This window comes from Mustela putorius, unplaced genomic scaffold (genome assembly GCF_011764305.1).
Source record: "Mustela putorius furo isolate JIRA1106 unplaced genomic scaffold, ASM1176430v1.1 tig00000129_pilon_pilon_pilon, whole genome shotgun sequence".
Taxonomy (NCBI): Eukaryota; Metazoa; Chordata; class Mammalia; order Carnivora; family Mustelidae; genus Mustela; species Mustela putorius.
This window is the reverse complement of record NW_025421290.1, coordinates 13,971,200-13,998,762: the sequence shown is the minus strand read 5'-3', so window position 1 is coordinate 13,998,762 and position 27,563 is coordinate 13,971,200. Positions and strand designations below refer to the sequence as shown.

Here is a 27,563-nt window from a genome sequence, read left to right as displayed (position 1 = left end):
AGAAAAAAAAAAAAAAAAGATTTGCTCGAAAAGAAAGATTGCACTTTTAGAATAAATTACATAGAACTTTAATATTTAAAATAATTACCGGAGGTGTGTTGACATAGATGAGCCTCCAAGGCCAAACTCTAAAACCTGCTCCATCGCCCATAAGAAAAGTGAGTCAGGTGGGGGCAGAGTCCCTAGTGCCCACAGAAAGGGTAAAAATATAAATAAGATGTGTAAAATCTGATTCACTTGTTCTAGAGCTGGTATATTTACCAAAAACCTGTAAGAAAAAGGAAACATTTAAATCATACCAAATAATATACAGAAGAGAATCTTCCCAGGAAAAACAACATATGCAACCCAGTCCCTGAGACAAAGGAACATTTACAAAAAGATCCTAGTCCCAAAATGCAAAAGAGTAGCATTTATAAATTGTGACCATAGTCCTTCCCCCTTATCAGCAACTACCCCTACTCAATTATGTATGAGATTAGCACTTAGAAAATATGTGGATTCAAATGCGGAAAGAAGGAAGAAGTAATTAAAACCAATTTACTGAATAAAATTGAATTTAGGGATTTGTAAAACTGATCTGAGACCAGAATAAAAATATTTCATCCTTAATTATCTAAACTACATTGCCTGAAATTCTACCAATGATTCTTCAGAGTTTAAAGTTTTCTAATTTAAAATTATAACTCTGGAAAGGCCAAACCTTATTGATGTTCTTAACCATTAGTAGCTAGCAAAGAGTATGCTTCTTGTTGTCCTACTCCATCCTCATCCCCATAACTTAATTTAAGGTCAGTATAATTAATATCAGAAGTTTAAGGTCAGTATAATTAATATCAGAAGTCAGCAACATTAGTTCATGAATGTATCTCTGTGGGTTAGCCTGGGAACTTAACTAGCATTTATAATATTGTTTTCATTATATACAAATAGTGGTATGGATTTGAGAATACAAACTTGTAAAATACAATCTCATAAGTTAGAGATGGCTCTATAAAGTGGAAAAATTGGTTCCTGGCATAGCTTTTACCAGTTACCCAAATATGTTATTATATGGTTTATATAATTTAATAAAAACTTAAAGCATAGAAGAATAAGCACTATCAATATATTACTAGTATTTTTGGAATAAAGCTGACCAAACACTTTGCCTAGAAACCAATAATGTCCTAATACTTACAATGTTCTAAAGATAACTTGCAAAAAAGAAAACTAAATCTCAAAACTTATAGCATAATTATACTTGAATACCTGAGCTGCTAGGAACCAAAGTCAAGGAGAAGACACCTTCTGTAATAATCACCCACTTAAGTGTATGTTAATAGCCCAGAAGCAAATGTATAGCAACTATGGCTATAATAATGACATAATGTGTTTTGTTCACACAGGTATCAGGACTATGTCAGCTAATGCACTCTGTCTCATAATGTATGTCCTTCAAATTTTTATAAGCAGAGAATTAATGAATACAAGGTTAACAATGTGATGCTAAATTAGAGGAAAATACTTTCTGTAATGTACTTTTAAAATACATTTCATTCTGGGAAGAAAATACTCAAGTACCAAAAAGGAAAATCAAACCACACACAATAAACTGCAGGAAGGTCAAGGAAAACATGCAGATCTGTAGTTATTTTTCTTCTTAAAGACTGTTAACATTTCTCTAATACATCAAGGATAGTATGTTTTGTGTAAAAATAATATATATTCAGGAAATATTTTACCCAAATTTGATTTAACCTCCCCAAATCTTTTTGTTCTTAAGCAATGACATAGAAAATCTATTTATATACAAGAGTATCATATACAAATACAAGCATATGTAATTTAGGCAACCAAACATTATGATCACTTTCCTGTATGACTCTTACTATATAATATGATTATTGTGATTTAGTCTTTTATATGGAAAATATGTTTAAATTATATTTCTGATATGTAACATGAATTTTCTAGAGCAAAATATCTAAGCCCTCAAGAAAAAAACTTTGTTTGAATCTAACAACCATAAAAATGTTTCAAATTCTATATACTCACTAAGATCCACATGCCCAGAAAAAGATGATTATAGTGACTAAGATAACATAAATACGCATCATTCAATGAAACAATTCCTGAGAGTCTATGAACTAAGAACTATGGGTTTAACACTTATCCTTAATAAAAAAGCACAGAAAAAGTTATTTAAAATTGTTAATATACAAGTGTACTGGGTAAAATAAAGAATGGGGAAAGAGAAAATATTATTATACTGTGAGGCTTGTCTCTTCAACTTTTACATTCTCTGAAATAAAATTAAGACACAATTTGATATATTTGACAACTGTCCAAATTTGTACAGTGTACACATTTCATACATTATTAACTTGCAGTATCATAGCTACTATATAAAGATCATCTTGATTATTTTGTTGACCAAATTTCTTTTTTTTAATTTAAATTCAATTAGCCTACATGTGGTACATTGTAAGTCAAGTGGGAGGTAATTGTTCTGCATAAACATGTCATCTTTTTCTATAAAAATAGATTTGGGCAGGCTTTTGTCTTCTTTAAGTTGAAAATAAACCTCTTTGTAATGATCGAACTGCAAACATTAAAACTGTATATTAAATCCTACTAGAATCAGTAAAAAAAATTTACACTCTTTTATTTAGAAATAAGTAATGCAGAAGGTCAAGGTAACCAAATTATGAATTAACAGATTTTTTAAAAAATTAAAGAACTCAGGACATCATTTTAAATGCAAAGATGTACTATAGGCAAGTATATAATTTCTGATCTCAAAAATAGCACAATGAGACAGTAACTCAAGAACCTAAATTCTTAAAATAATCTTATAAACTTTGTTTATAAGAAGGGGATGAATGTGTATATATACACTGAAACTCAAATTTACTGCCAACTTTTCAAAACCAAGTATTTAACTGTAGTATATTTTATGGCTAATAACTAACAAACCCATTATAAATGGATTTCCCATAAACTAATTCTCCCCTTACATAGGTGATTAGATGAAGAACAACAAGGATATTATAGTGTCCTCTGGTCCATAAATGTAGCACAACTAGAAGAGATTAAGATTTAGGGAATAGCAAATAGTCCCCTAAGAATAGTTCAGTTTCAGTACAAAAACTGGTTAACTATTTTTTAAATGTCTTATCTTATTTTAGGCTGCCATAACAAAATACCACAGACCAGGTGGCTTAAACAATAGAATTTTATTTCTCATAGTTCTAGAGGCAGGGAGATCAAACTGCCACCACGGTTGGGTTCTGGTGAGAACACTCCTCAAGGCTTCCAGATAGCCAACTTGTCACTGCATCCTTACATGGTGGAGAGAAAGATATCAAGCTCTCTGGTCTCTCTTCTTATAATGATACCAATCCCATTAGAATAGGACCACCCTGATGACCCAACTACCTTTCAAAGACCCCCATCTCCAAATCTATCACATTGGGGGTTAGGGCTTCAACATATGAATTTTGAGGGGGCACATACATTTATTCCTTAATATTACACCCCAGTCTCCCAAATTCATGTTCTCACGTGCAAAATATATGCATCCCATCCCAACAGTCTTAAAAAATTCCAGCATCAACTGTAAAGTCCAAAGTTTGTCTACCATCTAAATCAGACACAGGTTGAGACTCACGGTACACCCCAACCTAAGCCAAAATCCCTCTCTAGCTGTGAACCTGTGAAATCAGATAATTTATGTGCTTCCAAAATAAAATGGCATGACAGCCCCAGAATGGACATTCTTATTCCCAAAGGGAGAAGCAGGAAAGAAGGAAGGGGTGACATCCTCCAAAGAAGTCCAAAACCTAGCAAGGCAAATTCCATTAGATCCCAAGGTGGGGAAAGAATCTTCTTTCATTTCATATTCTGTCTTCCAGGCCTCAAACAGCTCCAGGTGGGGTTCCTACCCCCCAAGTCTCTGCAGGGCAGTACCAGGCCCAAAGCCTCCAGCTTTTAGTTTGCTGAAACCAAGAAAGTAGCCCTGACAATCTCTGAATCATTTTTGGGGTCATTTTTTTCTCTTCTTAAACACCTGTCAAATCTAAGAAGTCTAACAGCCTTAGTTTATTTCATCTGGTCTCTGACCCTTTTCAGAGGAAAGGTCCTTTTTCAGTTTTTGTTGAAACTGACAGTATTTTGTTCATATAACCCCATAAACTCTTAATTTAGTGGTAGTCCAGTCACACCCTTGTGCTCACTTCAGAACATGCTTTCTCGTGTTTTTTGCAATATGTATAGGCCCAAAATTTTCCAAACGTTCAAGTTCTGGTTCATTTTTGCTTATCAATTCCTTCTTCAATTTATTTCTCCTTTCATATATGCAGTCAGGAGGAACCAAACTCTTCTCTCAACCAGTTGCTTAGCAATCTCCTCACCTCTACATCCAATTACATCACTCTCAAGTTCTACTTTCCACAAAACATTAGAAAGTGGCTCGGCCAAGTTTTGTGCCACTTAATAATAAGAATCACCTCTCCTGTAGTTTCCAATAACAGGTTCTCATTTCTAAGACCTCACCAGAAATGCCTGTAAGTACATATTTCAAGCACGCACCTCAAAAGTCTTCCAGCCTCTATCAATTACCCAATTTCAAAGCCACTTCCACATTTTTAGGTATCTGTTACAGAAGCAACCCACCTCTTTCTATCAAAATCTGTCTTAATCAGCTTGGGCTGTCATAATAAAATACCAGTGGAGGCTGGAAGTCCAAGATTAGCATTGCCAGCATGGTCAGATTCTGCTGAGAACTCTCTTCCTGGTTTTCAGACAGCAGCCTCCTCACTGTATCCTCATACAGTGGAGAGGGAGAGAGATCAAGCTCTCTTGCAAAAGTTTCATCTTGAAAGAGTACTAATCCCATCCGATCAGGGCCCCACCCTTATTTTCCTAATTACCTCCCAAAGATCCTATCTTCAAACACCACTGAGGTAAGGGCTTTAACATATGAATTTGAGGGGGACATAAAATTCAGTTCTTTACATGTCTATACATTTCTGCCCAGGCAGGAACCTGTGAAAGAGAAAGCTGCAATCTACAGAAACAGAAATAAGTCAGATTTAGAAAAGGTAAGCAAAGGGGGTTATCCAACAATTTGTAAACATTTGTAAACAATTTTAACAACTCTGTGTTCTATTTCTCTACTATAGCAAATAAAAAAAAAATCAACATCCCTTCTACATAGTTACTACAACAAATTAGAAATGTTGGGGCGCCTGGGTGACTCAGTGGGTTATAGCCTCTGCCTTCAGTTCAGGTCATGATCCCAGGGTTCTGGGATCGAGCCCCTTGATGGGCTCTCTGCTCGGTGGGGAGCCTGCTTCCTCCTCTCTCTCTCCCTGCCTCTCCGCCTACTTGTAATCTCTGTCAAATAAATAAATAAAATCTTTTTTAAAAAAGTTATTCATCTTAAGTTCACTCAATCTGTACATAATGTATATGTATATAAATTTTAAATTCTTCACTAGACCCTCATAGGAAAGTTCCATCCCTTTTCATAGGTCTCAGCCAGGCTATGTTATAGATTCATAGCTTGTTATTAAAAGTGAAACACGAACTAAAATTTTATTTATCTTACCTTATAAAGGGTTTTCTTTTTACTTTTCAGTAAGGTTTAATTACTGCTTTGGTATGAATGTTTAACAGAGATTACTCCTAAGAGATTAATCATCAGAAAAACCTATCATCCAGTGGTTTGGTCTTGATGACTTTCAATTCATAGGTTCATTTTTTTTTAATACTAATGATGGGCTCATACTGTGTATGCTTAAAAACAAAGCGAGTAGGGGCTCCTGGGTGGCTCAGTGTCTGCCTTCAGCTCATTTCATGATCCCAGGGTCCTAGGATCAAGCCCTGCATTGGGCTCCTTGCTCTGCAGGAAGTCTGCTTCTCCCTCTCCTACTTCCCCTGCTTTTGTTCCCTTTCTCACTGTGTCTCTGTCAAATAAATAAATAAAATCTTTAAAAACAACAACAAAAAAGCAAGTTATAAAGTATCTGACAGCTTATTACCTGTGTGCAAGATCTACAGAAACAAACAAAAAAATATAAAGAGGTCTCATAAGAGGAGTGATTTCGTAAGTATCCTGGGTTTGGAAAGTCGCAGTCTCTGCAGCTGTGTTTACAATTAACGAATATTCTCCTATACATAATGTCATCCATCCAAAGACAAACAGCAGAACAGTACCTCCTGTACTGCCATACAGCAGGGATATTCTGTTTGGGAGCAGATACCATGTTCCAAGACCACACATTAACCCAGCAAGAAAAGAATGAAGAACTGTATTGGCTATATATTTCTTGCCAGGAATTAGAAATTTGATAGTTTCAGTGCCAGCACAACTTGTAAAGTCATGTTCATCTTCCTCTGCTAAGATATCTGTGGTTAGCATTCTTTCTACTGTCACCGATTTGTTTCTGGCATACAAACTTATGAACTGGATGATAATTGCAGCAAAAAGCATTAGTCCACCTGAAAGAGCTGCTGTGTAATAGTCTTCCAAAATGCCCAACTGATACAAGAGTGTTCCTAATCCACCCCAAACCCATGGCATCAGAAAAAGGACAGTTTGATTAACATATATGTAAGGAGGGGCACAATAGCCTAATTTGAACCGAGGGCCTCCAAGAACAGTCTGCGGAAAGCGCTTCAGAAAGAAGTCCTGTTTGTAATCATTCAGTAGAGGCACATCTGGACTCATCCTTCTCATTCAGGATTATTCTGAAAGTCACATCCTCTTCTGTAATACAGCAGTCTCTAAGAAAAAGAAAAAAGGCACTACTTGACAATGTCATACTTAAAAGATGAGGGGGAACCCCACATTTCCATTTTTATCCCCTTAATTCATTCAAGGGCAGGATTTAGAACTTCACATCTCTAGCTCCTTCCCATTGCCTGACACACACGTGGCACCAAACAAATAGTTGTGAAGTTGTTTTTTACTTGAAAAAGAAACATATTAATTATTAATTTATCTAGAACTTAACATTTGGGATTAGATCTTAAAGGAACATTTTTAGATTTCAAAGTCAAAGATAAGTTCAAAAAACCAGTGCTCTCAAATTAAATCTGCCAGTGGTTTAACTAATTGTTTCCCTAAGAGTTTTTGATGTTTGTTTTTAAACTTTCCCTCTATTTTAAGAGCCAGCAAAATTTTTCTCTAAGGGCTGAAGAGTAAATATTTTAGGCTTTATGGACCATATCTCAACTACAATGACTCAATTCTACTGTTGTAGCAGAAAAGAAACCATAGATAATAAATAAATAAATGAACAGGAATGGTTGTGTTCCAGTAAAGCTTTATGTTACTTTTAAGTATACCTGTGGACCAGACTCAACCTGTGAGCCATAGTTGGCCAAACCCTGCTCTATAAAATGAAGATATTCTCTGTAATTCCCTTGAATTGGACTGAAAATAGAAGTGGAAAAAAAAAATAGAAATACTGTTAGTCACATCATCTAGCAATTACAGTAAACTTGGGATTTTCTGAGAATTTAAAAAGTCAAATCCTGTTAAAATACTAACATTTCTATAAAAAGTCACTGGCGGTTCAATGTGCAGTAGAAAGAACAACAAACTGGAAATTGAAGGACTCCAGGTGTCTGACTAAATGCTTATTATTAGCTATGTTACCACAAGCAAACTACCTTCTGACTCAATTTTTACTTTCTCTGTTATCAGTTTCCAAAACCCACCCAAACTAGGAAAACATGAAACAATAATAGGATCTGTATATGCTATAGTCTAGATTATTTCCATTTCAGGGCCACAAAATTCTAAGTTTCGGGGTGCCGGGCTGGCTCAGTTGGTAGAGCATGTATTCTTGATCTCAGGGTCATGAGTTTGAGCCCCACTTTGGGTATACAGATTACTTAAAAAAAATAAAATATTTTTTTAAAAATCTAAGTATCAAATAACAGATTCTCTTCTCTTTGACTTTTCCTTTTCCTGGGATACACTTAGTAGCATATTCTGAAAAACAGTTGCCTGACACAAGATAGCTAGCAATGTATTACTCAGGGATCACATTCCGGGCTAGAAAAGAAAAATTAAGTTTAAAGCTAAAGCTCAATGAAATAGAATAGAGAACCCAGAAATAAATACTCATATATATGGTAAAATATTTGATAAGAGTACCAAGACCATTCAATGGTGTCAGGAAAACTGAGTATCCATAAGCAAAAGAATGAAATTAGACCCTTAACATCACGCACAAAAATTAACTCAAAATGGACCTAACTGTAAGACCTAAAGCAATAAAGCTTTTAAAGGAAAACATAGGACAAAAGCTTCCAATACTGGAATGACTTCTTGGATATGACACCAAAGGTACAGGTTAACAAAAGGAAAATAGACAAATTAAACTTCATGAAAATTTAAAATTATGTGCATCAAAGACATTATCAACAGAGTGAACAGGCAACTCACAGAATGGGAGAAAGTATCTGCATATCATATATCCATCTGATAAGAGATAGCTATCCATAATATATAGAGAACTCCTAAGACTCAACAACAAAACAAACAAACAAATTCAAAAATTGGCAAAGGACTTGAATAGACATTTCTCCAAAGGAGATACACAAATGGCAATAAATGCATGGAAAGATGCTCAACACTACTAATCATTAGAGAAATGTAAATCAAAACTACAACAAAATACCACTTCACAGCTTTTTAGATGGCTACTATCAGAAAAACAGAAAACAACATGTATTGGTAAGGATGTGGAAAACTAGAACCCTTGTGCACTATTGGTGGAAATATCAAATGGTTTAAGTGTTGCAGAAAACAGTACAGTGGCTCCTAAAAACTTAAAAATTGGATTACCATATGATCCAGGTTGTTAATTTCTGGATATATACCCCAAAGAACTAAAAGCAGGGTATCAAAGAAATATTTGTTATTCGTGTTCATAGCAACATTATTCACAATAACTAAAACGTGGAAGCAACCCAAGTGTCCACCAAAGGATGTATGGACAAATAAAATGTAGTATATACATATAAGGGATATTTTTTCAACCTTAAAAAGGAAGGAAATCCTGCCACATGCTATAGCATGGATGAACCTTAAGGGCCTATGCTAAACAAAATAAGTCAGTCACAATAAGATAAATAGTCCATAATCTCACTAAGACAAGGTACTTAGAGTTATCAAAATCATAGAAAGTTGAATGGCGATTGCCACGGGATAAGGAAAGAGAATGGGAGTTACTGTTTAATGGGCATAAGTTTCACAAGATGATTAGAGTCACAGGGATGAATGGTGGTGATGACTTTACTACAGGGTAATGTAGTTAATACCACTGAACTATATGCTTAAAAATGGTTAAGACCGTAAACATTATATGTATTTTACCACACATGCACAGATTTAAAGCCATCTTAAGATAGCCCGCCTGCCTGCCTTCTCTGTTCTTTCTTCGGTTTAAAACAGTATTCCTACGAGTCAGTTCTACCCAACCAGTATCAGTCCTAGAGAGAGCTTTCCGGCATCATGAAAAGTTTAGGGGTCACAATAAAGAATTACTACTTTAGGGGCACCTGGGTAGATCAGTGGATTAAAGCCTCTGTCTTCAGTTTAGGTCATGATCCCAGGGTTCTGGGATTGAGCCCAGCATCAGGCTCTCTGCTCAGCAGGGAGCCTGCTCCCGCCACGCCCGCTGCCCCCCCACCCCGCCTGCCTCTCTGCCTGTGATCTCTGTTTGTCAAATAAATAAATAAAATATTTTTAAAAATTATTACTACTTTAGAGAACCTTTTGTTATACTCTTAGGAAGTTCTTTAGTTGAAAACACTCACCATTTTTTTATATTCTGGCCATTGGTCTTAATTCTACACAGAATAAGTCACAGCTTTTTTACTTACATGGCAGCCCTACAAGTACTCACAAAATAACAGAACTGCAGGGCCAAATGGAACCTTAGTCATTGATGGTTCAATCTCAAGGAATGAAAAGACTGCTTCCCCCCTCTGAATGAGCTTAACTCCTGATGTCAGGCTCAATGTACTCCCCTATTCTGATAGGGTTGTTCTATAGAAGCCAAAGGGTAAGTAAGGGCATAGTCCTGTGAGCAGGCACAAATATTATTTTGATTTCAATTATCTACAGAAGTTGCTATCAGAAAGGAAAAGGAACTTGGATGTCTGTCCTAGGCTTTTAAAAGAGACCAGATATGCCTGGAATTTTCCCGGATAGTTAGGTAAAAGCTGGTCCCTCTTATTCCACTGAAGCAATCAGGAACAAGGTGAGATGGCTCACTGGGAAAGGAAGACAGAAACTGAAGACACCTTATAAACCAGATTATCTAGCTGCATGTACTTCAGAATCTTTGGTAGAGCTTAGTTTAAGCTCTTACTCATTTGACAGAATACTCTGTGATTATATTCCAAACAGTGAGATATTCTGAAGATTGATATTATTGATGTGGAAACAGAACGATGCCATGAAATGCTGAAAAGTAAAATAAACACATGGATGATCTCATTTGCATATTTTTAAAAAACAATATACACACTTAGGTGTATACATAATCCATGGTTATGTATAGTTTGTGTAGGTGTGAAAAGTTCTAGAGAGCATATGGTAGGTAGGGTGTGCTTGTGTATTTTACATAGAACATTTTGATACCTCTTCAATTGACCACATAACCTCTAAAATTCTCAGCCCTATACCCTACAAACACATCCTGCCCTTTTCCTTCTGGGTACTTATGCTCAGGCCCTTTCCTTGGTCTAGGATGTCCATTCTTCCTTTCCCTAATTGGTATTCTTGGTCAACTTTAAAGATTGAATCTAATCCTTTCTGAAAATTTCCCAGAACACTCTCTTCTCTCTGCATATCAAACATTGCTTGTTCATACTACTCATCTTGTAACATGTATCAACATAGGGCATTTCTTGTATTGTTTACCTCTTTACATGTTATTTTCTAATTATGTATGTCTTTTCTCTACCAATAAGTTATTTGTGGGCAGAGACCAAATCTTGAGACACTTCCAATTCTCCATAACATGTAGGAAAATACCTTGGTATGGACAGGAATATAATACATTAATGGCAGTGCTTAAGTAAGATGATTAAAAGAAAACATTAAACACTGTTGTTTAAAGGGGAAGTTGGAAATTTGACAAGTTGCAAGTATGCTTATTTCTAGTATGGGTATTTTCTTTCTAATATTTTAAGGATAAAAGGGAATTGTGGCACAACAAATACTAGAAATTCATTAAAGCAAAAATTATGGTGAGTGAAGTAAGTCAAGCAGAGAAGAGTCAATTATCATATGGTTTCACTTACTTTTGGAGCATAAGGAATAATACAGAGGACACTAGGAGAAGGAAAGAAGAAGCGAGCTGGGGGAAATCAGAGGGGGAGATAAACCATGAGACACTGTGAACTCTGAGAAACAAACAACATTTTGGAGGAGAGAGGGGTAGGGAGTTGGGTGAGTCTGGTGGTGGGTAAGGAGGGCACGTATTGCATGGAGCACTGTGTGTGGTGCATAAACAATGAACCTTGGAACACTGAAAAAAAATTAAACTAAATTTTAAAAATTATGATAAACTGGTACTGTGTGATTTTTAATTTAATTACAGATCCTGGAATATTTAAAAAATATTTTCTTCATAGGAAGCAGCACTTAACATTTATACAGAAAAACCTTCTAAATCCTAATCTGGATTAGTAGAATGGAAAGGAAAATCAGAATAATTAAAACTTAGTTCCTGAATGAGATTTTGGCATATATTCTCAGAGACAATTCCCAGACTGATGCATTTTTATGGTTGCTGCCTCCAACATGTTAAAATAAAAAAATGTCTCAAGACTTAGGGGAAAAAAAGTGTCGTGAAAAGAGAGGTTACGGGATAAAGATGGCATCAAAACATTGATTTTGGCCATATGCTTTCTTCATATGCTACTCTGAAAGTGGGCCAACAAAGTAGCCATAGAAACGCTGCTTTGTTTGGAATTTGAGCCATGTTTCTTATGCATTATCCAGAAAGGCGAGAAACAGATCAATTTGGCAATGTGCTAGGGGGGGAATTTTTATTTTTCAACTTTAATGCAAGAATCAGGCAAGATATCAATGTGAAAAATCCCTTAAAACAAACAAACAAACAAACAAGCAAAAAGATAACAAAGTAGCAGTTTGGGGAGATTACAATAAATTTATAGTTTTCTTAGTTTAGCAAACAGAATTGCTAAAAACATAAGTTTTAGCCAATCATCTGATTTTTATTTAGTGAAATTTACTTGTTTTTAACCTATCACATTGTTTTTATGGATTGGTCAATTTCATTCATTGAACCTACACTTCCTTTTTCTGTTATATTGGATTCAGATTTTTTTTTTTATGATAAGAACACTTAACATGAGATTTACCCTCTTAACATTTTAAGTGTATAATACAGTATTGTTAAGTAGCAACACAACATTGTACAGATCTCTAGAACTTATTCATTGTAAAACTAAAACTTTATATAGCAAGTCTTCTTCCTGTTTCTTCCTCCCCCAAGCTCCTGACAACCTTCAGTCTACTCTGTTTCTGTAAGTCTAACAATTTTAGATAACTCATATAAGAAGAACCACGCAGTATTTGTCTTTTTCTGACTGGTTTATTTCATTTACCATAATGTCTTCAAGGCTTATCTATGTGATCACAAATGGCAGGATTTCCTTCCCTTCCAGGGCTAAATAATTTTCCATTGTATGTATATAACACATTTTCTTTATCCATTCATCTGTTGATAGTGGGTTATTTCTGATTTTCGGCTATGGTGAATAATGCTGCAGTGAACACAGGAGGGCAAATATTTCTTCAAGATGCTGATTTCAATTCTTTCAGATAAATTCTCTTAAGTAGGATTGCTGGATCATATAGTAGCTCTATTTTTAATTTTTTGAGGACTTCCACACTGTTCTCCATAGCAAACACACCACTTTTCATCCTACTAACATTTTACACAGGTTCTAATTTTTCCACATCCTTGCCAACATCTGTTATTTTTCTTTCCCTTTTCTTTTTCTAGTAGCCATCTTAACAGGTGTGAGGTGACAATGAATCCACACTTACTTATTGGGCACTTCTGCAACCGTACCTCAACTGTATTTTTATTATACCTTCAAAAAACTTGCTCTATCCTATTTGTCAAATTTCATTTAATCTTTGCTCTCATATTTTCAATTCCTAAGAGTACATCTTTAACCCCTAGATGTTCCTTTTTATAGAATCCTATTATTATTTCAGTAACATGGTTTATCTTTCCGAGAATATTCACTACATGTGTATGTGTGTACTGCAGACAAACGTCATTTAATTTCTTTGTAAACTGCCTTTTCATGCCCTTTGCCTCTCTCTTTTTTTTTTAAAGATTTTATTTATTCATTTGACAGAGAGAGATCACAAGTAGGGACAGAGGCAGGCACAGAGACGGCGGGGGGCGGTGGAGGGAAGCAGGCTCCCCGCTGAGCAGAGAGCCCGATGTGGGGCTCCATCCAAGGACCCTGAGACCATGACCTGAGCCCAAGGCAGAGGCTTAATCCACTGAGCCACCCAAGTGCCCCACCTCTTTTTCTTTTAAAGTGTTCACTTCTTTTATTAATTTGAAAGAACTTTTTAAATTTGAAGGATATTAACTCTGACATATGTTATAATCTTTTTTTCTCCCCCTATGTTAACTTGCTCTTGAAACACTGAGGAGTAAAGAGTTCATTCGGACATTTGTTAATATAGACAAACGTGCTAACTTTTCCTTTCATAGAGAAATAGCTAAATGAAAATTTAGTACTTTCCACACATTTAAACTTTTGAATACCTACGATGTACTAGGTTATGGTAACAGGCCGCCCTCTGATCTAAAGAAGTTTATAATCCAGTGGGATAGAGATCATTTCCCTCTCAAATAATTATTATTGGTAAAAATAACTCTGCAATTATTTTAATTTTCATTATCAAGAGAATAAACAATATACAAAGTTTATAAATACCATAAAATTATTAAACAAAATTAACTTCTCAAGAAAAAGTAATTCCTGCTTATTTAAAAAATGCCTACACAAACTTGTCAGTAATATATAGAATATCCTCATCCACGTTCCTAAAAAGTATTTTTAAAAATCTGAAAAGAAATATACTGAAGTTCTACTTTTCTAAATATCACAACAAAACCTTCAGGTCCGGAAAAGAAACAAAATGGCTTACACCTTAGTACTCAAAAAGTATGCTATGACACAACTTAATTCTCATTGTCCTGGATAAAATTACTGTTAGATCAGTTCTTCTTTTTTTTTTTTTTTTAAGATTTTATTTATTTATTCGACAGAGAGAGATCACAAGTAGGCAGAGAGGCAGGCAGAGAGAGAGGAGGAAGCAGGCTCCCCGCTGAGCAGAGAGCCCGATTCGGGACTCGATCCCAGGACCCTGAGGTCATGACCTGAGCCGAAGGCAGCGGATTAACCCACTGAGCCACCCAGGCACCCTGTTAGATCAGTTCTAACAAGAAAGCACCTGTGGACTTTTATGAAAGCCAAGTGCTAACTGTTGAGGGTATCAGTAGGAATCTAGAGATGCAAAGATAGCTATCCCTATAAATCAGAAAACACTCTATGAATCTTGCCTAAATGCCATACCAGGGACAAACAGCTAAATTCTTGAAAAGCCTTTGAAAGACATTTAGTACTAAAACATGAAAAACATATTTCATGTTATAGTTTATCGATCATGTAGTAAGCAATCTCTTCTATACACCAAAAAAAGGAAAATCTACTCAAGCACTTAAAGAGCCTTAAAGTAAAAAAACAAGCACAATAACATCCCTTTGATCTACAAAATGGTATTTATTCAAATTCAAGATTTTAGGAGGGTCTTTGAATTTAAGAGTATTTTGTATATTCACAGGAACTGGTTTGTAGAGAAAGCTATGACTGGATGGAAAGGGTAAGTAGATAGCTCAAAGGATCTATTTATTATAGATATTGGGAAAGCTTTACAGATAGAATAATGAGTTATCAGTTCTATAATTCACCCTTCTCAAATGTGCAACACTAGAATATGAATTATTAACATTCCATTCCTTTTGGAAAAATAAGATGGTAGAAAATAGCCAAGGGGCTCCTGGGTGGCTCAGTGGGTTGAGGCCCCTGCCTTCAGCTCAGGTCATGATTCCAGGATCCTGGGATAGAGTCCTGCATCGGCCTCTGCTCAACGGGAAGCCTGCTTCCCCCCTTCTCTTTGCCTGCTTCTCTGCCTACTTGTGATCTCTGTCAAATAAATAAATAAAATCTTAAAAAAAAAATAGCCAAAAGTCACATCAGTGTATCACAAATGTGCAGCAGGCCCTGCTGACACTTCTCTCCCAATCTACCCTTCCCACTCTGCATACATTTTACCAATTCAAAGCAATTAACAAGTTTTTCTTTCAAAGTCAAGTGTCAGGTGAATGAAGGGTACCATTCACACAGATTACCAAAAAAAACCAACTTGCTTTACAGAAAACTGCGAACCAGTAAAATTAAGTGACAACACACCACATCAGTTGGTAGCTGAGTTTTTAAATCATACCAAGCCGTTGACGAATGAAAGGGAATTTCATTTTTGAGACCAGAGAAATAGAAAGATAATTTGGGAAAAAGAGTTTTCAGGGAAAAGTGGGCCTGAGAGGAATCTCCAAAATGTCAAATGGGAAACTTTTGTTAGCTAAGCCAGCATGAGGACACTGATACACACGACTTCTGAGTAAGAGATAAAGAAACACAAATGGGAAACTGTCTAGAAGGAAAGGTTCTCACCATCAAGAAAATGAAAACCCACGAAATAGGAAAAAATTTTTGCAAATCATATATATGATAAGGGACTTACATCTAGAATATATAAAGAACACTTACAATTTGATAGTGAAAAAAATAAGCCAATTTAAAGGATTAACGTAGGCATTCTCCAAGGATACCATACAAATCGCCAATAATCACACAAGACAATTTTCCACATCATTACTCACTCATTTGAGAAATGCAAATCGAAAGTGAAACAAGCTATCACTTCAAATCCACTTAACTGGCTATCAAAAATAGTACTGGTGAGGAACCTCCACACCAATACTATTTTTGAAAACCAGTCACATGGATTTCAATGACCACAATCGCCAAACTGTGGAAAGAGCCAAGATGCCCTTCGAAAGACGAATGGATAAAGAAGATGTGGTCCATATACACAATGGAGTATTATTCAGCCATCAGAAAGGATGAATACCCAACTTTTGTAGCAACATGGAGGGGACTAGAGGAGATTATGCTGAGTGAAATAAGTCAAGCAGAGAAAGTCAATTATCATATGGTTTCACTTACTTGTGGAACATAAGAAATAGCAAGGAGGACATTAGGAGAAGGAAAGGAGAAGGGAAGTGGGGGAAATCAGTCAGGGAGATGAACCATGAGAGACTGTGGAAACAGACAGCGTTTTAGAGGGGAGGGAGTGGGGGGGATGGGTGAGCCAGGTGATGGGTAGTAAGGAGGGCATGTATTGCATGGAACACTGCATATGGTACATGAACAATCAATCTTGGAACACTGAAAAAATAAAATTAAATTTAAAAAATAGTATTGGTGAGATTGTGGAGAAAACCAAACCCCCAAGTTATAAGGTAAAATGGTGCAGCTGCTTTCAAAAAGAGTCTGGCAGTTCCTAAAAATGCTAACCATAGAGTTACCATATGACCTATTAATTCTATTGCTGGGTATTTACCAAAGAGAAATGAGAACATAAGTCTACACAAAAATTTGTACACAAACATTCATAGCAGAAATAATAGCCAAGAAGTGAAAACACTCAAAAAGTCCATCAACAGATTACATAAAACGTGGTATATCCATATGATGTAATATTATTAGGCTATAAACAAGAATGAAGTACTGACTTATGCTACAACATGGACGAACCTTGAAAACAGAATGCTAAGAGGAAGACAATCACAAAAGGTGACATACTGTATGCTTCCCTATATATGAAATGTCCAGAACATGCAAATCTAATAGAAAGACAGAAACAAGTTAATGTTTGCCTAAGCCTGGGATGGCAGGGAGTAATTCCTAAAGGAAACAGGGCTTTTTGAAGAGGCGATGAGATGTTCTAAAATTGACTGTAATAATACTTGCACAATTCTATGAATATACTAAAAACCAATGTACACTTTTTAAAAATCTTTAATACATTAAAAAAATTTTAATGTAAATTCTAGTTATTTAACATACAGTGTAATATTCATTTCGGGTGTTGAACTGTCCACTTTTAATGACTGAAGTCTATGGAATGTGAATTATATCTCAACAAAGTTCTTACAAAGGAAAAAAGAAACAGAAAAGTTCCCCAACCATGTACTGTCTGTTAATAACTAGTAGGAAATTTAAAAGTGGCTGCCAGGTGTCCCAGTTAAATCACTAAAATGGGGGTGCCTGGGTGGCTCAGTGGGTTAAAGCCTCTGCCTTCAGCTCAGGTCATGATCCCAGGGTTCTGGGATCGAGCCCTCTGCAGAGCAGAGAGCCTGCTTTCTCCTCTCTCTCTGCCTGCCTCTCTGCCTACTTGTGATCTGTGAAATAAATAAATAAAATCTAAAAAAAAAAAAATCACTAAAATGGCAATATCTGGTCATGAGTCTGGCTCTGGATGCTGTGACAGGGTCTGGAGACTTGGCATGGGTGGCAGTGGACACTCAATAATATAAAGGATGGTCTTTGCTCTAGTCGTAGGAATGATTGACTAAATACATGTATATATATACATATATATGTGTATATATATATATATATATACACACACACATATGTATGGCTGAATAAAAGAGAATGACTGGTAAAGAGTAGATAACCAATTCACAGTTCTGATCAATAACCTCCCATGTTGTAGATTTCATTGATGTAAACACTGGTCCTTGACAGAGTCGTGAAGAGAGGCAGCAGATGGGGGGAAGAGTTACTCGTGTTCAGGGGGTCAGAAATTGACCAAGTTGGGGCAAACCCGGTTTAGTTGGAGGTCAGGTCAGAGTACAGCACTATCTAAGGGACGCAACTTGTACACTATATTGGGGTAACAAGGACATCACTAAATCAAGACTCAATGGACCGTTTTCCGTTCCGCAAGTGTCTCTTAGAAACAAAATGCAGTAACTCAACAAGCTAAAGCAGTCTTTTGAAAGAAAATTAAAGTCCTAGTGGACCGATTCCTCTAGCCACTGGGTTCACCTTCCGTGTACAAAATCCAACAATCGCACTTGAAGAACAAGAAATCTGTGGCAATTAAAACTGCAAGAACAATGTGCCTCTGCATAGGCTTGGAAATTAAGGTGCCTAAGAAGTCCCCAGGTGGGTGTCGGGGATGGAACGTACCTCGAGTCACCCGAGGGAAGAGGCGACGCGAAGGAATCCCGGGAACTGCATTTTTGCAGGTAAACCCGGGCTGGGCGATCCCGCCCGGAGGCTGCCTGCGACCCGAACGCAGAGGCGGAGAAGCTCCAGCGGCCAGGCAACCAGCTCACCGCGATCGCACCCGAGGCATCTCCGCGTTTCCATAGCTAACGTCAACTCGAGCGGGCGCCACCGCCGAGGAACGGAGATCTCGCTCGGGGGCGGTTCGGGCGCTCGGCTCGCTCCGCCCCTCAGCTAGTGCTCGCCCTGGGGCACTTCCCCAGCCACCGGGAAGGCGAGGCGGAGGTAGGGAAGAGGCGGGCTTCGTTCACTCCAGGTGTGGGCCCACACTCCTTTGCTGAGGTGTCGTGGGAGTCTCCCCCGCTCCCGCTTCGCCTCGGGCCTCCGTCGAGGCGAGGGGGAAGGGTCTCAAGCAAGCCCTGCCCTTTCAACCCGGGACCGCGCCCCTACGCAAGCGCGCCGTTTCCCTGGTGACGTGACGTGTCTGACGGAGTGGGTAGCGCTTTCTGGCAGATTGACGTGCGGCCGCCATTTCGAGAGCTCTGGCTTGCGGGTGGGCTGACTGCTGCACTGGAGTGTAGTGTGACTCCAGCCGCTCGCGGTCTCGCAAGTTCCATTAACCACATCCTCACTTTGGCCATCACCACCCAGCACCCCGACGGTAATAAATGCTTTTAAGTAATACTTCATACATCCGCTTCGGCTTGGAAGATTTGGAACTGAATATACGTGCTAGCTATTGCTGTTTGTTTCATACTTTTTCTCCGTGAGGAGATTCTTAAAATGCAAGGAAACAAAATGTCCCGTCATTGAATCATGCTACTAAGAAGGTATCTGTTTATTAATAAAACAAGGCAAAGTCTACATATCCTAATTGGGGAAAAAAAAAAAAAAAAAAGCTGCGGCGCATTGTTAATACTCAGAGGCAATTTAAGATCCGGCAATCCTTACAGGGTGAACCCAGAGTACCAGTTTTGCTAGTTTAACGTTACACGCCCATCGCCTCCATTTTCCATCTTCCTCCTGTTGTGGACATCTTCCAGATTGCTAGCTGGAAGTCACAAGGCGGTCCCTTAGAGCATTAAATTGGTAATTGGTCTCAAATGAGTTAGAGGCTCTCGAAGGGAACTCCGAAGCCAATTTGTCACGATTAAGGTACTTGTGTTTCCCTAAGTGATTGACATTCTAGCAATTCGGCATGCTTGGGACTCGTGCGTGCTCAAGGACTGTCTTCTTTGGATCTCCTTACCTCAAGACTAGGAATGTGGCCTTCTTGTTTGTTTGTTTTCTGGCTTTACTGGAAATGATGCCTTTTTTTTTTTAAGCATCTAGGTTTCAGGCCATAGTAGGAAAAGTTTTTGTGTATTAATATTAGAAGAAAGACAAAGCTTATATACATATATAGATAGATACTACTTTATTTAGGGGGAAAGCATAGTTTATTGTTAAGTATGTGGAAGAAAACCCTGTGCAGTTTCATTGCCGTACATATACTTGTCTCAAAGACACCATTAGTGGTCGGAGGGGGAAATGGACTCTTAATGTTTCCCATACTTTGGGGGAAGGCAACCTTAGTTGTCATAGGTCTGGGTACCACATTAAGCATCTTTGAGGCATTTGCAATTGCTAGGAAGTCAGTGTAGTGTGGTTAAGAGTAGAGGCTGTGGAAGAAGAGAGGCTCAGAAGTCCTAAGTTGTCGAAACCCTGACATCACAGTTCACTACTTGTGTGATATAGGGGATACCTAATCTTCCTGGTGCTCAGTTTTCAAATCTTGTAGAATAGGGTTAATAATAGAGAAAATTTATCAAAAAGGGGGTTAGGTAGATTGGATTAAATAATTAGATCACTTAGGCACAGCTTAAGTGCTTAGTGAGAATGAGCTATTTTTCTCATGTAGAGAGGCTGTATTTTTGTCACCCTAAATTATGTATAGTTCAACCAGAATTAACATTTTTTTTGTTGTAATACCTACTGTAGATATTTGGTTGTTAAATTTTCTTTTTTCCAGTACGTTACTTTGCATTTGGAATAAAATTAGTAAAGCCTCTGATACAAGGCCTTTGGTTACTTGTACACAGAAAGTACTCATTCAACATTTACTGGACGATGTTTGCCAGGAACCATGCCTATTCTTGCATATTCAAAGTCAAATAACACATGACCCTTATCCTCAAGGAATTTACCAAAATATAATGAGAGACTAACAAGGACATCAGTAATTACAGAGTGTGTGATAAACAGGCGCTGGAGCCATAGAAACACAGAACTGGGACATAGGAATCATTCTAGGGAAGGAAATTCAGGATGGCTGCAACAGAGATATAAAAATACAAGTTAGCTGGATGAAGATGTGGGAGAAGAGGTTTTCTAGAATGGGAACCATGATTCATTCATTTAGCAAATATTTAGAGCATAAGTCAGGTATATATGAACCCTATTGAATCTTAACCTTATGGAGGTAGCTTATTATGATTCTCATTTCAGTACTCTCATTTCTCATTTTACTTCAGAAGAGTAAAATAAATGAGATTTGGAATTTAACCTATATGTGTATGTCTTCAAGATCCATTTTTTTTGTTAATCCTGCTGATTGACATAAAATGAAACATTACCAGTAATCTGGAGCTGCTTTAGCCCCAGAAAATGTTTACCCAGCCATTATCATGACACATGTTTTTATGTAATGGTAATGCCCATTTTCAAGTTACTCTTCTTGCCAAAAAGTAAAAAACAAACAAAAGAATCCAAAATTATAAAACACTCACTCTTCGCCATTGCCCACAGACTACTGACCAGAGCGCTCTGAAAATAATAACAGCTGCAGCACAGGGTAAGGTGATTTAAAGTCGAGAAGTGGCTCCAGGGAATTTGAAAGCTGAGCTTCCAGGGCAAGGCAATAGAAAAGCTAAAATTTGGTAAAGTTGGATTAGGGTGGGGAATAGGTAGGGGGGTAAGGAGATCAAAGAAAAAGATGAGCCTAAGCTTTAAGCTGTGTGACCACAAAGTTTGAGGTTCCCTTAAAGTAAGTATAGGAGGAAAAATAGGTTTGCAAAGAAAGATAATCCACTTTGAGACATTATGTCTTTTTAGGGCTTTTGGGATATGTCCAGTTCCAGATATAGGATTGGACCCTGAGAGACAGGTCAAGACCTAGAGATCTGGAAGTATCCTACATTTTATTGTTGTTGTTTTTAATTTTTTATTTATTTGACACAGAGGGAGACCGCGAGAGAGGGAACAGGAGCAGGGGAAGTGGGAGAGGGAGAAGCAGGCTTCCCGCTGAACAGGGAGCTCATTGTGGGGCTTGATCCTGCGATTATGACCTGAGCCGAAGGTAGAGCCTTAACAACTAAGCCACCCAGGCACCCCTGGAAGTATTCTACATTTTAAAAAATTTTATTTGAAATCATGAGATTAAAAGAGAATGCCAGGGTTTGGATATTAGTGAACGTGAAGAAAACCATTGGGAGAGAAAAAAGGGACTTTCAAATGAGAGGATCAGTTTTTTACATGGCTTGTTGAAATTCATCTAATTTCTTTATACCACAAAATATATGCATATAAATGTACATAAAGACCATGTGAATGAGGATGTGGTGGGTAGCGATTTTAGTATGTTCACAGGCATATGGGTTGGGTGATATTGAGTTATACGGATATTAAAGATGGAGTAGGAGATTATGGTAAGTGAAATAAGTTAGAGAAAGACAAATACTACATGACCTCACTTATATGTGAAAATCTAAAAACAAACAAACAAACAAACAAAAAGCAGAAACAGACTGATAAATACAGAAAACAAATTCGGGGTTACCAGTGTGGAGGAGAATGGGGGGATGGGCAAAATAGGTGAAAGGTAGCGAGAGATTCAGGCTTCAGGTTAGGAAATGAATAAGTCACAGGGATAAAAGGTACAGCATAGGGAATATAGTCAGTGGTATTATAATAAGGTAGTATGGTGACAGGTGGTGGCTGCACTTACAGTGAGCATAGTATAATTTATAAACTTGTCCAGTCTGTGTGTTGTGCAGCTAAAACTAATGTAACATTGTGTATCAACTATACTTCAATAACATAAAGAGAAGGAGTGACCAATTGTTAGTTATAAAGTTTCACATTGAAACTTCCTTTAATAAAGAAAAATTTCATACTAGGTAAACATTCATAAATAGGACTATAAAATAAACAATGTATAATGTAATCATAGCTTGCCATTAACTAGTTTTAAACTTTGTTGTAAAATATAATATATTTTAAATTACAATTCTGAAAAGTTTGTATTAATATCTGATAAGTATAGGATGAAAAGGATAGAATTTTTCAGAATTTGGATTTAAGAACTTTTAATTTTCTTGTGTGGTTCTTAAATTTCATTATTATTTCCTATCAATAATTTCACAGATTAGGTTTTTAATTTTAGGAGTGTTTTAATTAATATTATTTCAGAAAGTTGTCACCACTGGAAACTTATTTTAGGCATTTGTTTAAAAAGAGCACAGTAGAATTGTTGATAGACTGAAAATCACTAAATTGGAATATTTAAAAGGCTAGAGTTTCATTTTAAAAATTATGTTAAAATTTTTAAGAGTTTGTGAATGAAACTTTCACTGAAAGATCAAACTCTAAATATCTACATGTATATTCATTATTTCACTCTTTACAAAAATTAAGGTATATGTAGATCTGAATTACAACAATTTCCCCTTATTTTGGCACACATAAGTAAGAGCGGACTGTGCAAATAAGATTTCATAGTCTTTATTCCCAGCATCCTACACTAAGATTGGAACATAAATTAACCTCTTCTATTATACTGTTACCAAGGATATGTCTCAGTAATACTAATTTCTAAAGCTAGAGCTGAAGTTTTTAGATGTCCTTTTCTTGGCATTTACCTGCTAACTTCTTTATTTAAAAATGTACCAACTGTTTAGGATCATGTGAACCTTATCTTCACTTTCCTTTAGAATGAATATATAAGGAAATGCAATGAACAAGTTGCCTGATAAAATTTTTGTTTGAAATTGTAATTGAATGTGTGTTTAGGGGGAGGGTGGAGAGGGAGTATAGTGTAATTTGTCTAAAGGTAGAAGAAAGTTTAAATACCTTCTCACAATCTCTCCAGATTCAAGCTACTATTGCCGTTGAATGAAAAAGTCCACACTGGTTAGAATGACTTCCTACAGCTTACAATGGGATGCTCCCTTTGGGTTAATATATTTAAAAATATGAAAACTGGCAATTATTCACAGATAAATATTTAAGGGAAATTAAGCCAACATGTAGCAAAAACACAAAAGCCTTGTACATAAACTATATATCAACAACAAAATTTATACATAAAATATAAATAACAGTATCAACAGTAACCCATGTTGGTGGGATAGTAGATTGGAGGTACATTTTGAAATTAGCTTGGCTCTGCAGTTCCCTTTGACAGAGAAATTTCATGTCTAGAAATATACTTTACAGATGTACCACCTTTACATAAGATTTCTCAGGTATGCAATGATATTTGTACAAAGATGTATTTACAATGTAGCAAAACAGAAAACATTCTTCAACAGAGAACAAGTTAAATAAGGTAAATAAAGTATATCTGCGTGTATTGCTATGCAAACATGTCTAACTTAAGTAAAAAATTTAAAATTTACTATTTGTATAACTTAAAAGTTATAGTATGATTGTAAGGACCTATTTAGCCAGAGTGATTTCATCTCGGTTAAACAGTGGTTTTGTTGTTTATGCAGTAAAACTTAAACTGACCCGGCCCCTCACCCCCCAGGGGAACTTACTTAAAAGCAAGTCTGGGAAACCAGTAAAATATGGTCGACCAGTCCCTGATAACAGAGCCCAAATACAAGGGTGGGTCAGGTCAGGTGGAGACATCAGAGCCCGAATTCAGAGATGAGTGGGGCCAGGTGGAGACATCCAATCAGTGGAGTGTGTATACTGTCTCCCCAGCTACCAAGGAGTGTGGGCCCCACCTTTTGGGCGCCAGTCCTGACCAAGGTGATAGGCTAGTTCAAATAGCTACAATGGGGTGAACTGTAATTCAATTGGCCACACATGTGTGACCTAGCATGACTGTGCAGCTTTCTCTGTGTGTTGCAATCTCATTGGCCACCTGTGTGTGGCCAGGCCCAACCACCTGGCCTTTGCTCTATAAAAGTTAGTCTGTGAGGCTAGGAGTCACTTGCTGTCTCTGTAAGAGGCAGCCCCGAATGGTCAGTTTGATTCTCGATGCTTGGTGAGAAATAAAGCTTTGCTTGACCTTCGCTTTGTATCAGTCTGCTCCTTTGATCACGGACCCTAACATGATCTTATGTTAAAATCTAGATGTATGCATGAGCATGCTTTGTATATGCTTATTTTTGAAGGATACATAAGGAACTATGAGAGAAGTTAACCTCTAGAAGGGTTTGATGGGAAGGGATACTTTTACTTTTTATGTTACTCTTTTGTGCTGTTAAAGTATTTTTAAGTTTGTATCACTTTTATAATCTTCAAATATAAAATTATACTCAAAATTAAACTGACAATCAAAAATATCTCTACACCCTGCCCCCCAAAATCCCACCAAGCCACTATATAACTTGAAAGGTGGCATAGTGGATTTTTGCTTTTATAATAGTACCTTTATCCAGAAAATGATTGGGAGATATAGTTGCTAGTTTCTATGAGTAAAAGATTACAGTATTGATGCTTTTATAGGGAGAGAAATGCTGTTATTTTTAAATGTTATATTACAGTTGGAAATTATAATGTTATAATTTATAATTATAATGTTATAACATTATAATGTTCTAATCAGAGATTGCTTAGAATCTGAACTACTCCAGTGATATACCTGTAGGAATCCTTGAAGTGAGTTCATTTTATACTAAGTGAGAGCCTTTGCTGAACTTATATATACATTCTCAAGATTAGAATTTCTTTGCAATGTTGCATATAAAATTTTAATTTTTGGTATATATGTAAATTTTATGCATTTAGTGTTATTTATACAGACATGTATATATGCTATATATAACATAAAATATATTGGAATCCTATTTTTTTGAATGAGCAATGTCTAAATGTTAATGGAGGAAATTTACTTTTTTTTAATGGAAGAAATTTTCATACATGGCTTGTCTTTAGCAATATAATTTTATTTTTTTTGTAAGATTTTATATGTAAGTAATCTCTACACTCAGTGTGGGGCTTGATCTCACAACTCCAAGATCAAGAGTCCCACACTCCACTGACTGAGTCAGCCAAGCACCCCCAGCCATGTAATTTTAAAGTACAACAATTTTGGGGGGCTCCTGTGTGGATCAGTCAGTTGAGCATCCAACTCTTGATTTAAGCTCAGGTCATGATCTCGGGGCCATGAGATGGAGCCCCATGTTGGTCTCCATGCTGGGCATGGGGCCTGCTTAAGATTCTCTCTCTCTCCCTCCTGTTGCCCTTCCCCACACCACTGTCTCTCTCTCTAAAAAAATAAAGTACAACCATTTTTAATAAAACTTATTCCAGTAATTAAACAATTTTTTTTTACCAGAGTTGCTTTTTAGGCTTATAGCTTAAATGAAAACCAATGTATAGAAACGAATATTAGAGTAATTATTAATCCTACTGAATAAAAATTCTGTTGTGTATGAATTTCAAGCCAAATACTGGATTCATGTTTTTACATAGAAAATTTCCTCCTAAAAGACTTCAGAATTAGAAAATGTATTTAACAACAAAAATCAGCAGGCAAAAAAGAGATGTATTAACTTGTGGAAGCAACCATGTGTTAAGAAACAAACAGAGGAGGTGAGTGGGGGAATGGGTTAAATAGGTGATGGGGATTAAAGAGGGCACTTGTGATGAGCACTGGGTATCTAAGCGTTAAATCACTAAATTCTACTCCTGAAACAAATATTACACTGCATGTTAAATGGAATTTAAATAAAAACTTAAAAGAAACAATGGATCATTTTTGTGGTTTTATATAAAATTATGGATTTTTTCCCCTGTGAATCTTCTCCCTCATAACTTTTTCTTTTGGTAACAATAACAAAATTTTAGAGACAAGCTTTTTTTTAAGGGCACATAGGGCCTAACATATGTAATAAAAACCAACATATAGTTATTGCTCTCTGCTGAAAAATTCTAATGAAAATATTTTTATTTAGAATGGCCCAGTTAGTATAGAGGCATACACTTTGAATTCCACTATCCTTTTTGAATCTGTGTTCCTTTCCCCCCAACATTTTTTAAAAAAACTATAGTGCATCTTAAAAATACTAACCTGAATGTGAAGTGAATTCCTCTGGGAATAATTTTTATTCCTTTTTTTTCCTGGTGCACATGGGGAATAATATTTGCCTTATGAGAATGTGAACAAGGAGGGCCCTAAGCTAATTTCCCCTCCCTTTAATTATAGCATTAATAACCCATCCATTACTACCTCCTCCCAAAGAAAAGGACTCATTCTGTTCAGAAACAAAAGCAGTCCTACCTGAGAACCCTCAACAATGCTTTGTACAGCTTTCATAATTTCTATTTACTGGACCAATATTTTTCTCACTCCTTGTCAAAGCATTAATTCAAACAGTGATTTCTTCCTTCTTGGATAAATGGACATGGGAACTTCAGATTATTTAATAAATATTTAAGAAAATTTAAGAAATATTTAAGAAAAACTTCAGATTATTCAGAAATTTAAGAAAATAGTGCTCTGAGTGTGAAGGAAATTTATGCAAATTTATAAGGTGTCTAAGTTTTCTAAATAATCACACTTTAAACATAGGAATGAGCTTTATTTATTGTTAAGCAGGCCTTCACGAAACAGGATTATCATTGGAAAACAATTCCGCTGACTTTAGTACTGACCACTTTTCCTGGGACAGTGATTTCTGTCAGTATTAACATTAGGTAATTTGTCACCTTAATCAGAATTCATTAACAATGTAGTTTCTGAGGGGTCTCTCTTTAAAGTCAATTAAATAAAAATGTGAAAGCCAGTATTGTTAAGATTTCTGCTACATAATAGTCAAATTATTTTATGTTTAGCCCCTTTGATTAAAAGTAATGGTCAAAGATGTTGAAGCCCTGGAAGGTGATTTTGAAGATGGAGAAGTGCTGGAGCTACCCAG

The 27,563-nt window shown here is 36.5% G+C and overlaps 2 protein-coding genes across 4 annotated transcripts in view; both read right to left on the bottom strand.

Moving 5' to 3' along the window:
• PCNX4 (pecanex 4) overlaps positions 1-6,168 on the bottom strand; it is a 30,436-nt gene extending 24,268 nt beyond the window's left edge. For 2 of the 3 annotated variants that reach the window (XM_013056732.2, XM_045070120.1), the window contains exons 1-2: positions 5,594-6,168; positions 89-268 (exon numbers count right to left, since the gene is read on the bottom strand). In XM_013056732.2, coding sequence (XP_012912186.2) covers positions 89-144 — 56 coding nt within the window. In that variant the 5' untranslated portion in view covers positions 145-268; positions 5,594-6,168. Of the gene's footprint in view, positions 1-88 lie in introns of all 3 variants that reach the window. The other variant, XM_045070114.1, reaches the window with a different exon arrangement.
• Positions 6,169-6,564: 396 nt separating this feature from the next.
• The window catches only part of LRRC9 (leucine rich repeat containing 9), a 143,302-nt gene continuing 122,303 nt past the window's right edge, over positions 6,565-27,563 (bottom strand). The window contains exon 33 of the mRNA XM_045074580.1: positions 6,565-6,771. Within this exon, the coding sequence (XP_044930515.1) occupies positions 6,687-6,771 (85 nt within the window). The 3' untranslated portion in view covers positions 6,565-6,686. The remainder of the gene's footprint in view (positions 6,772-27,563) is intronic.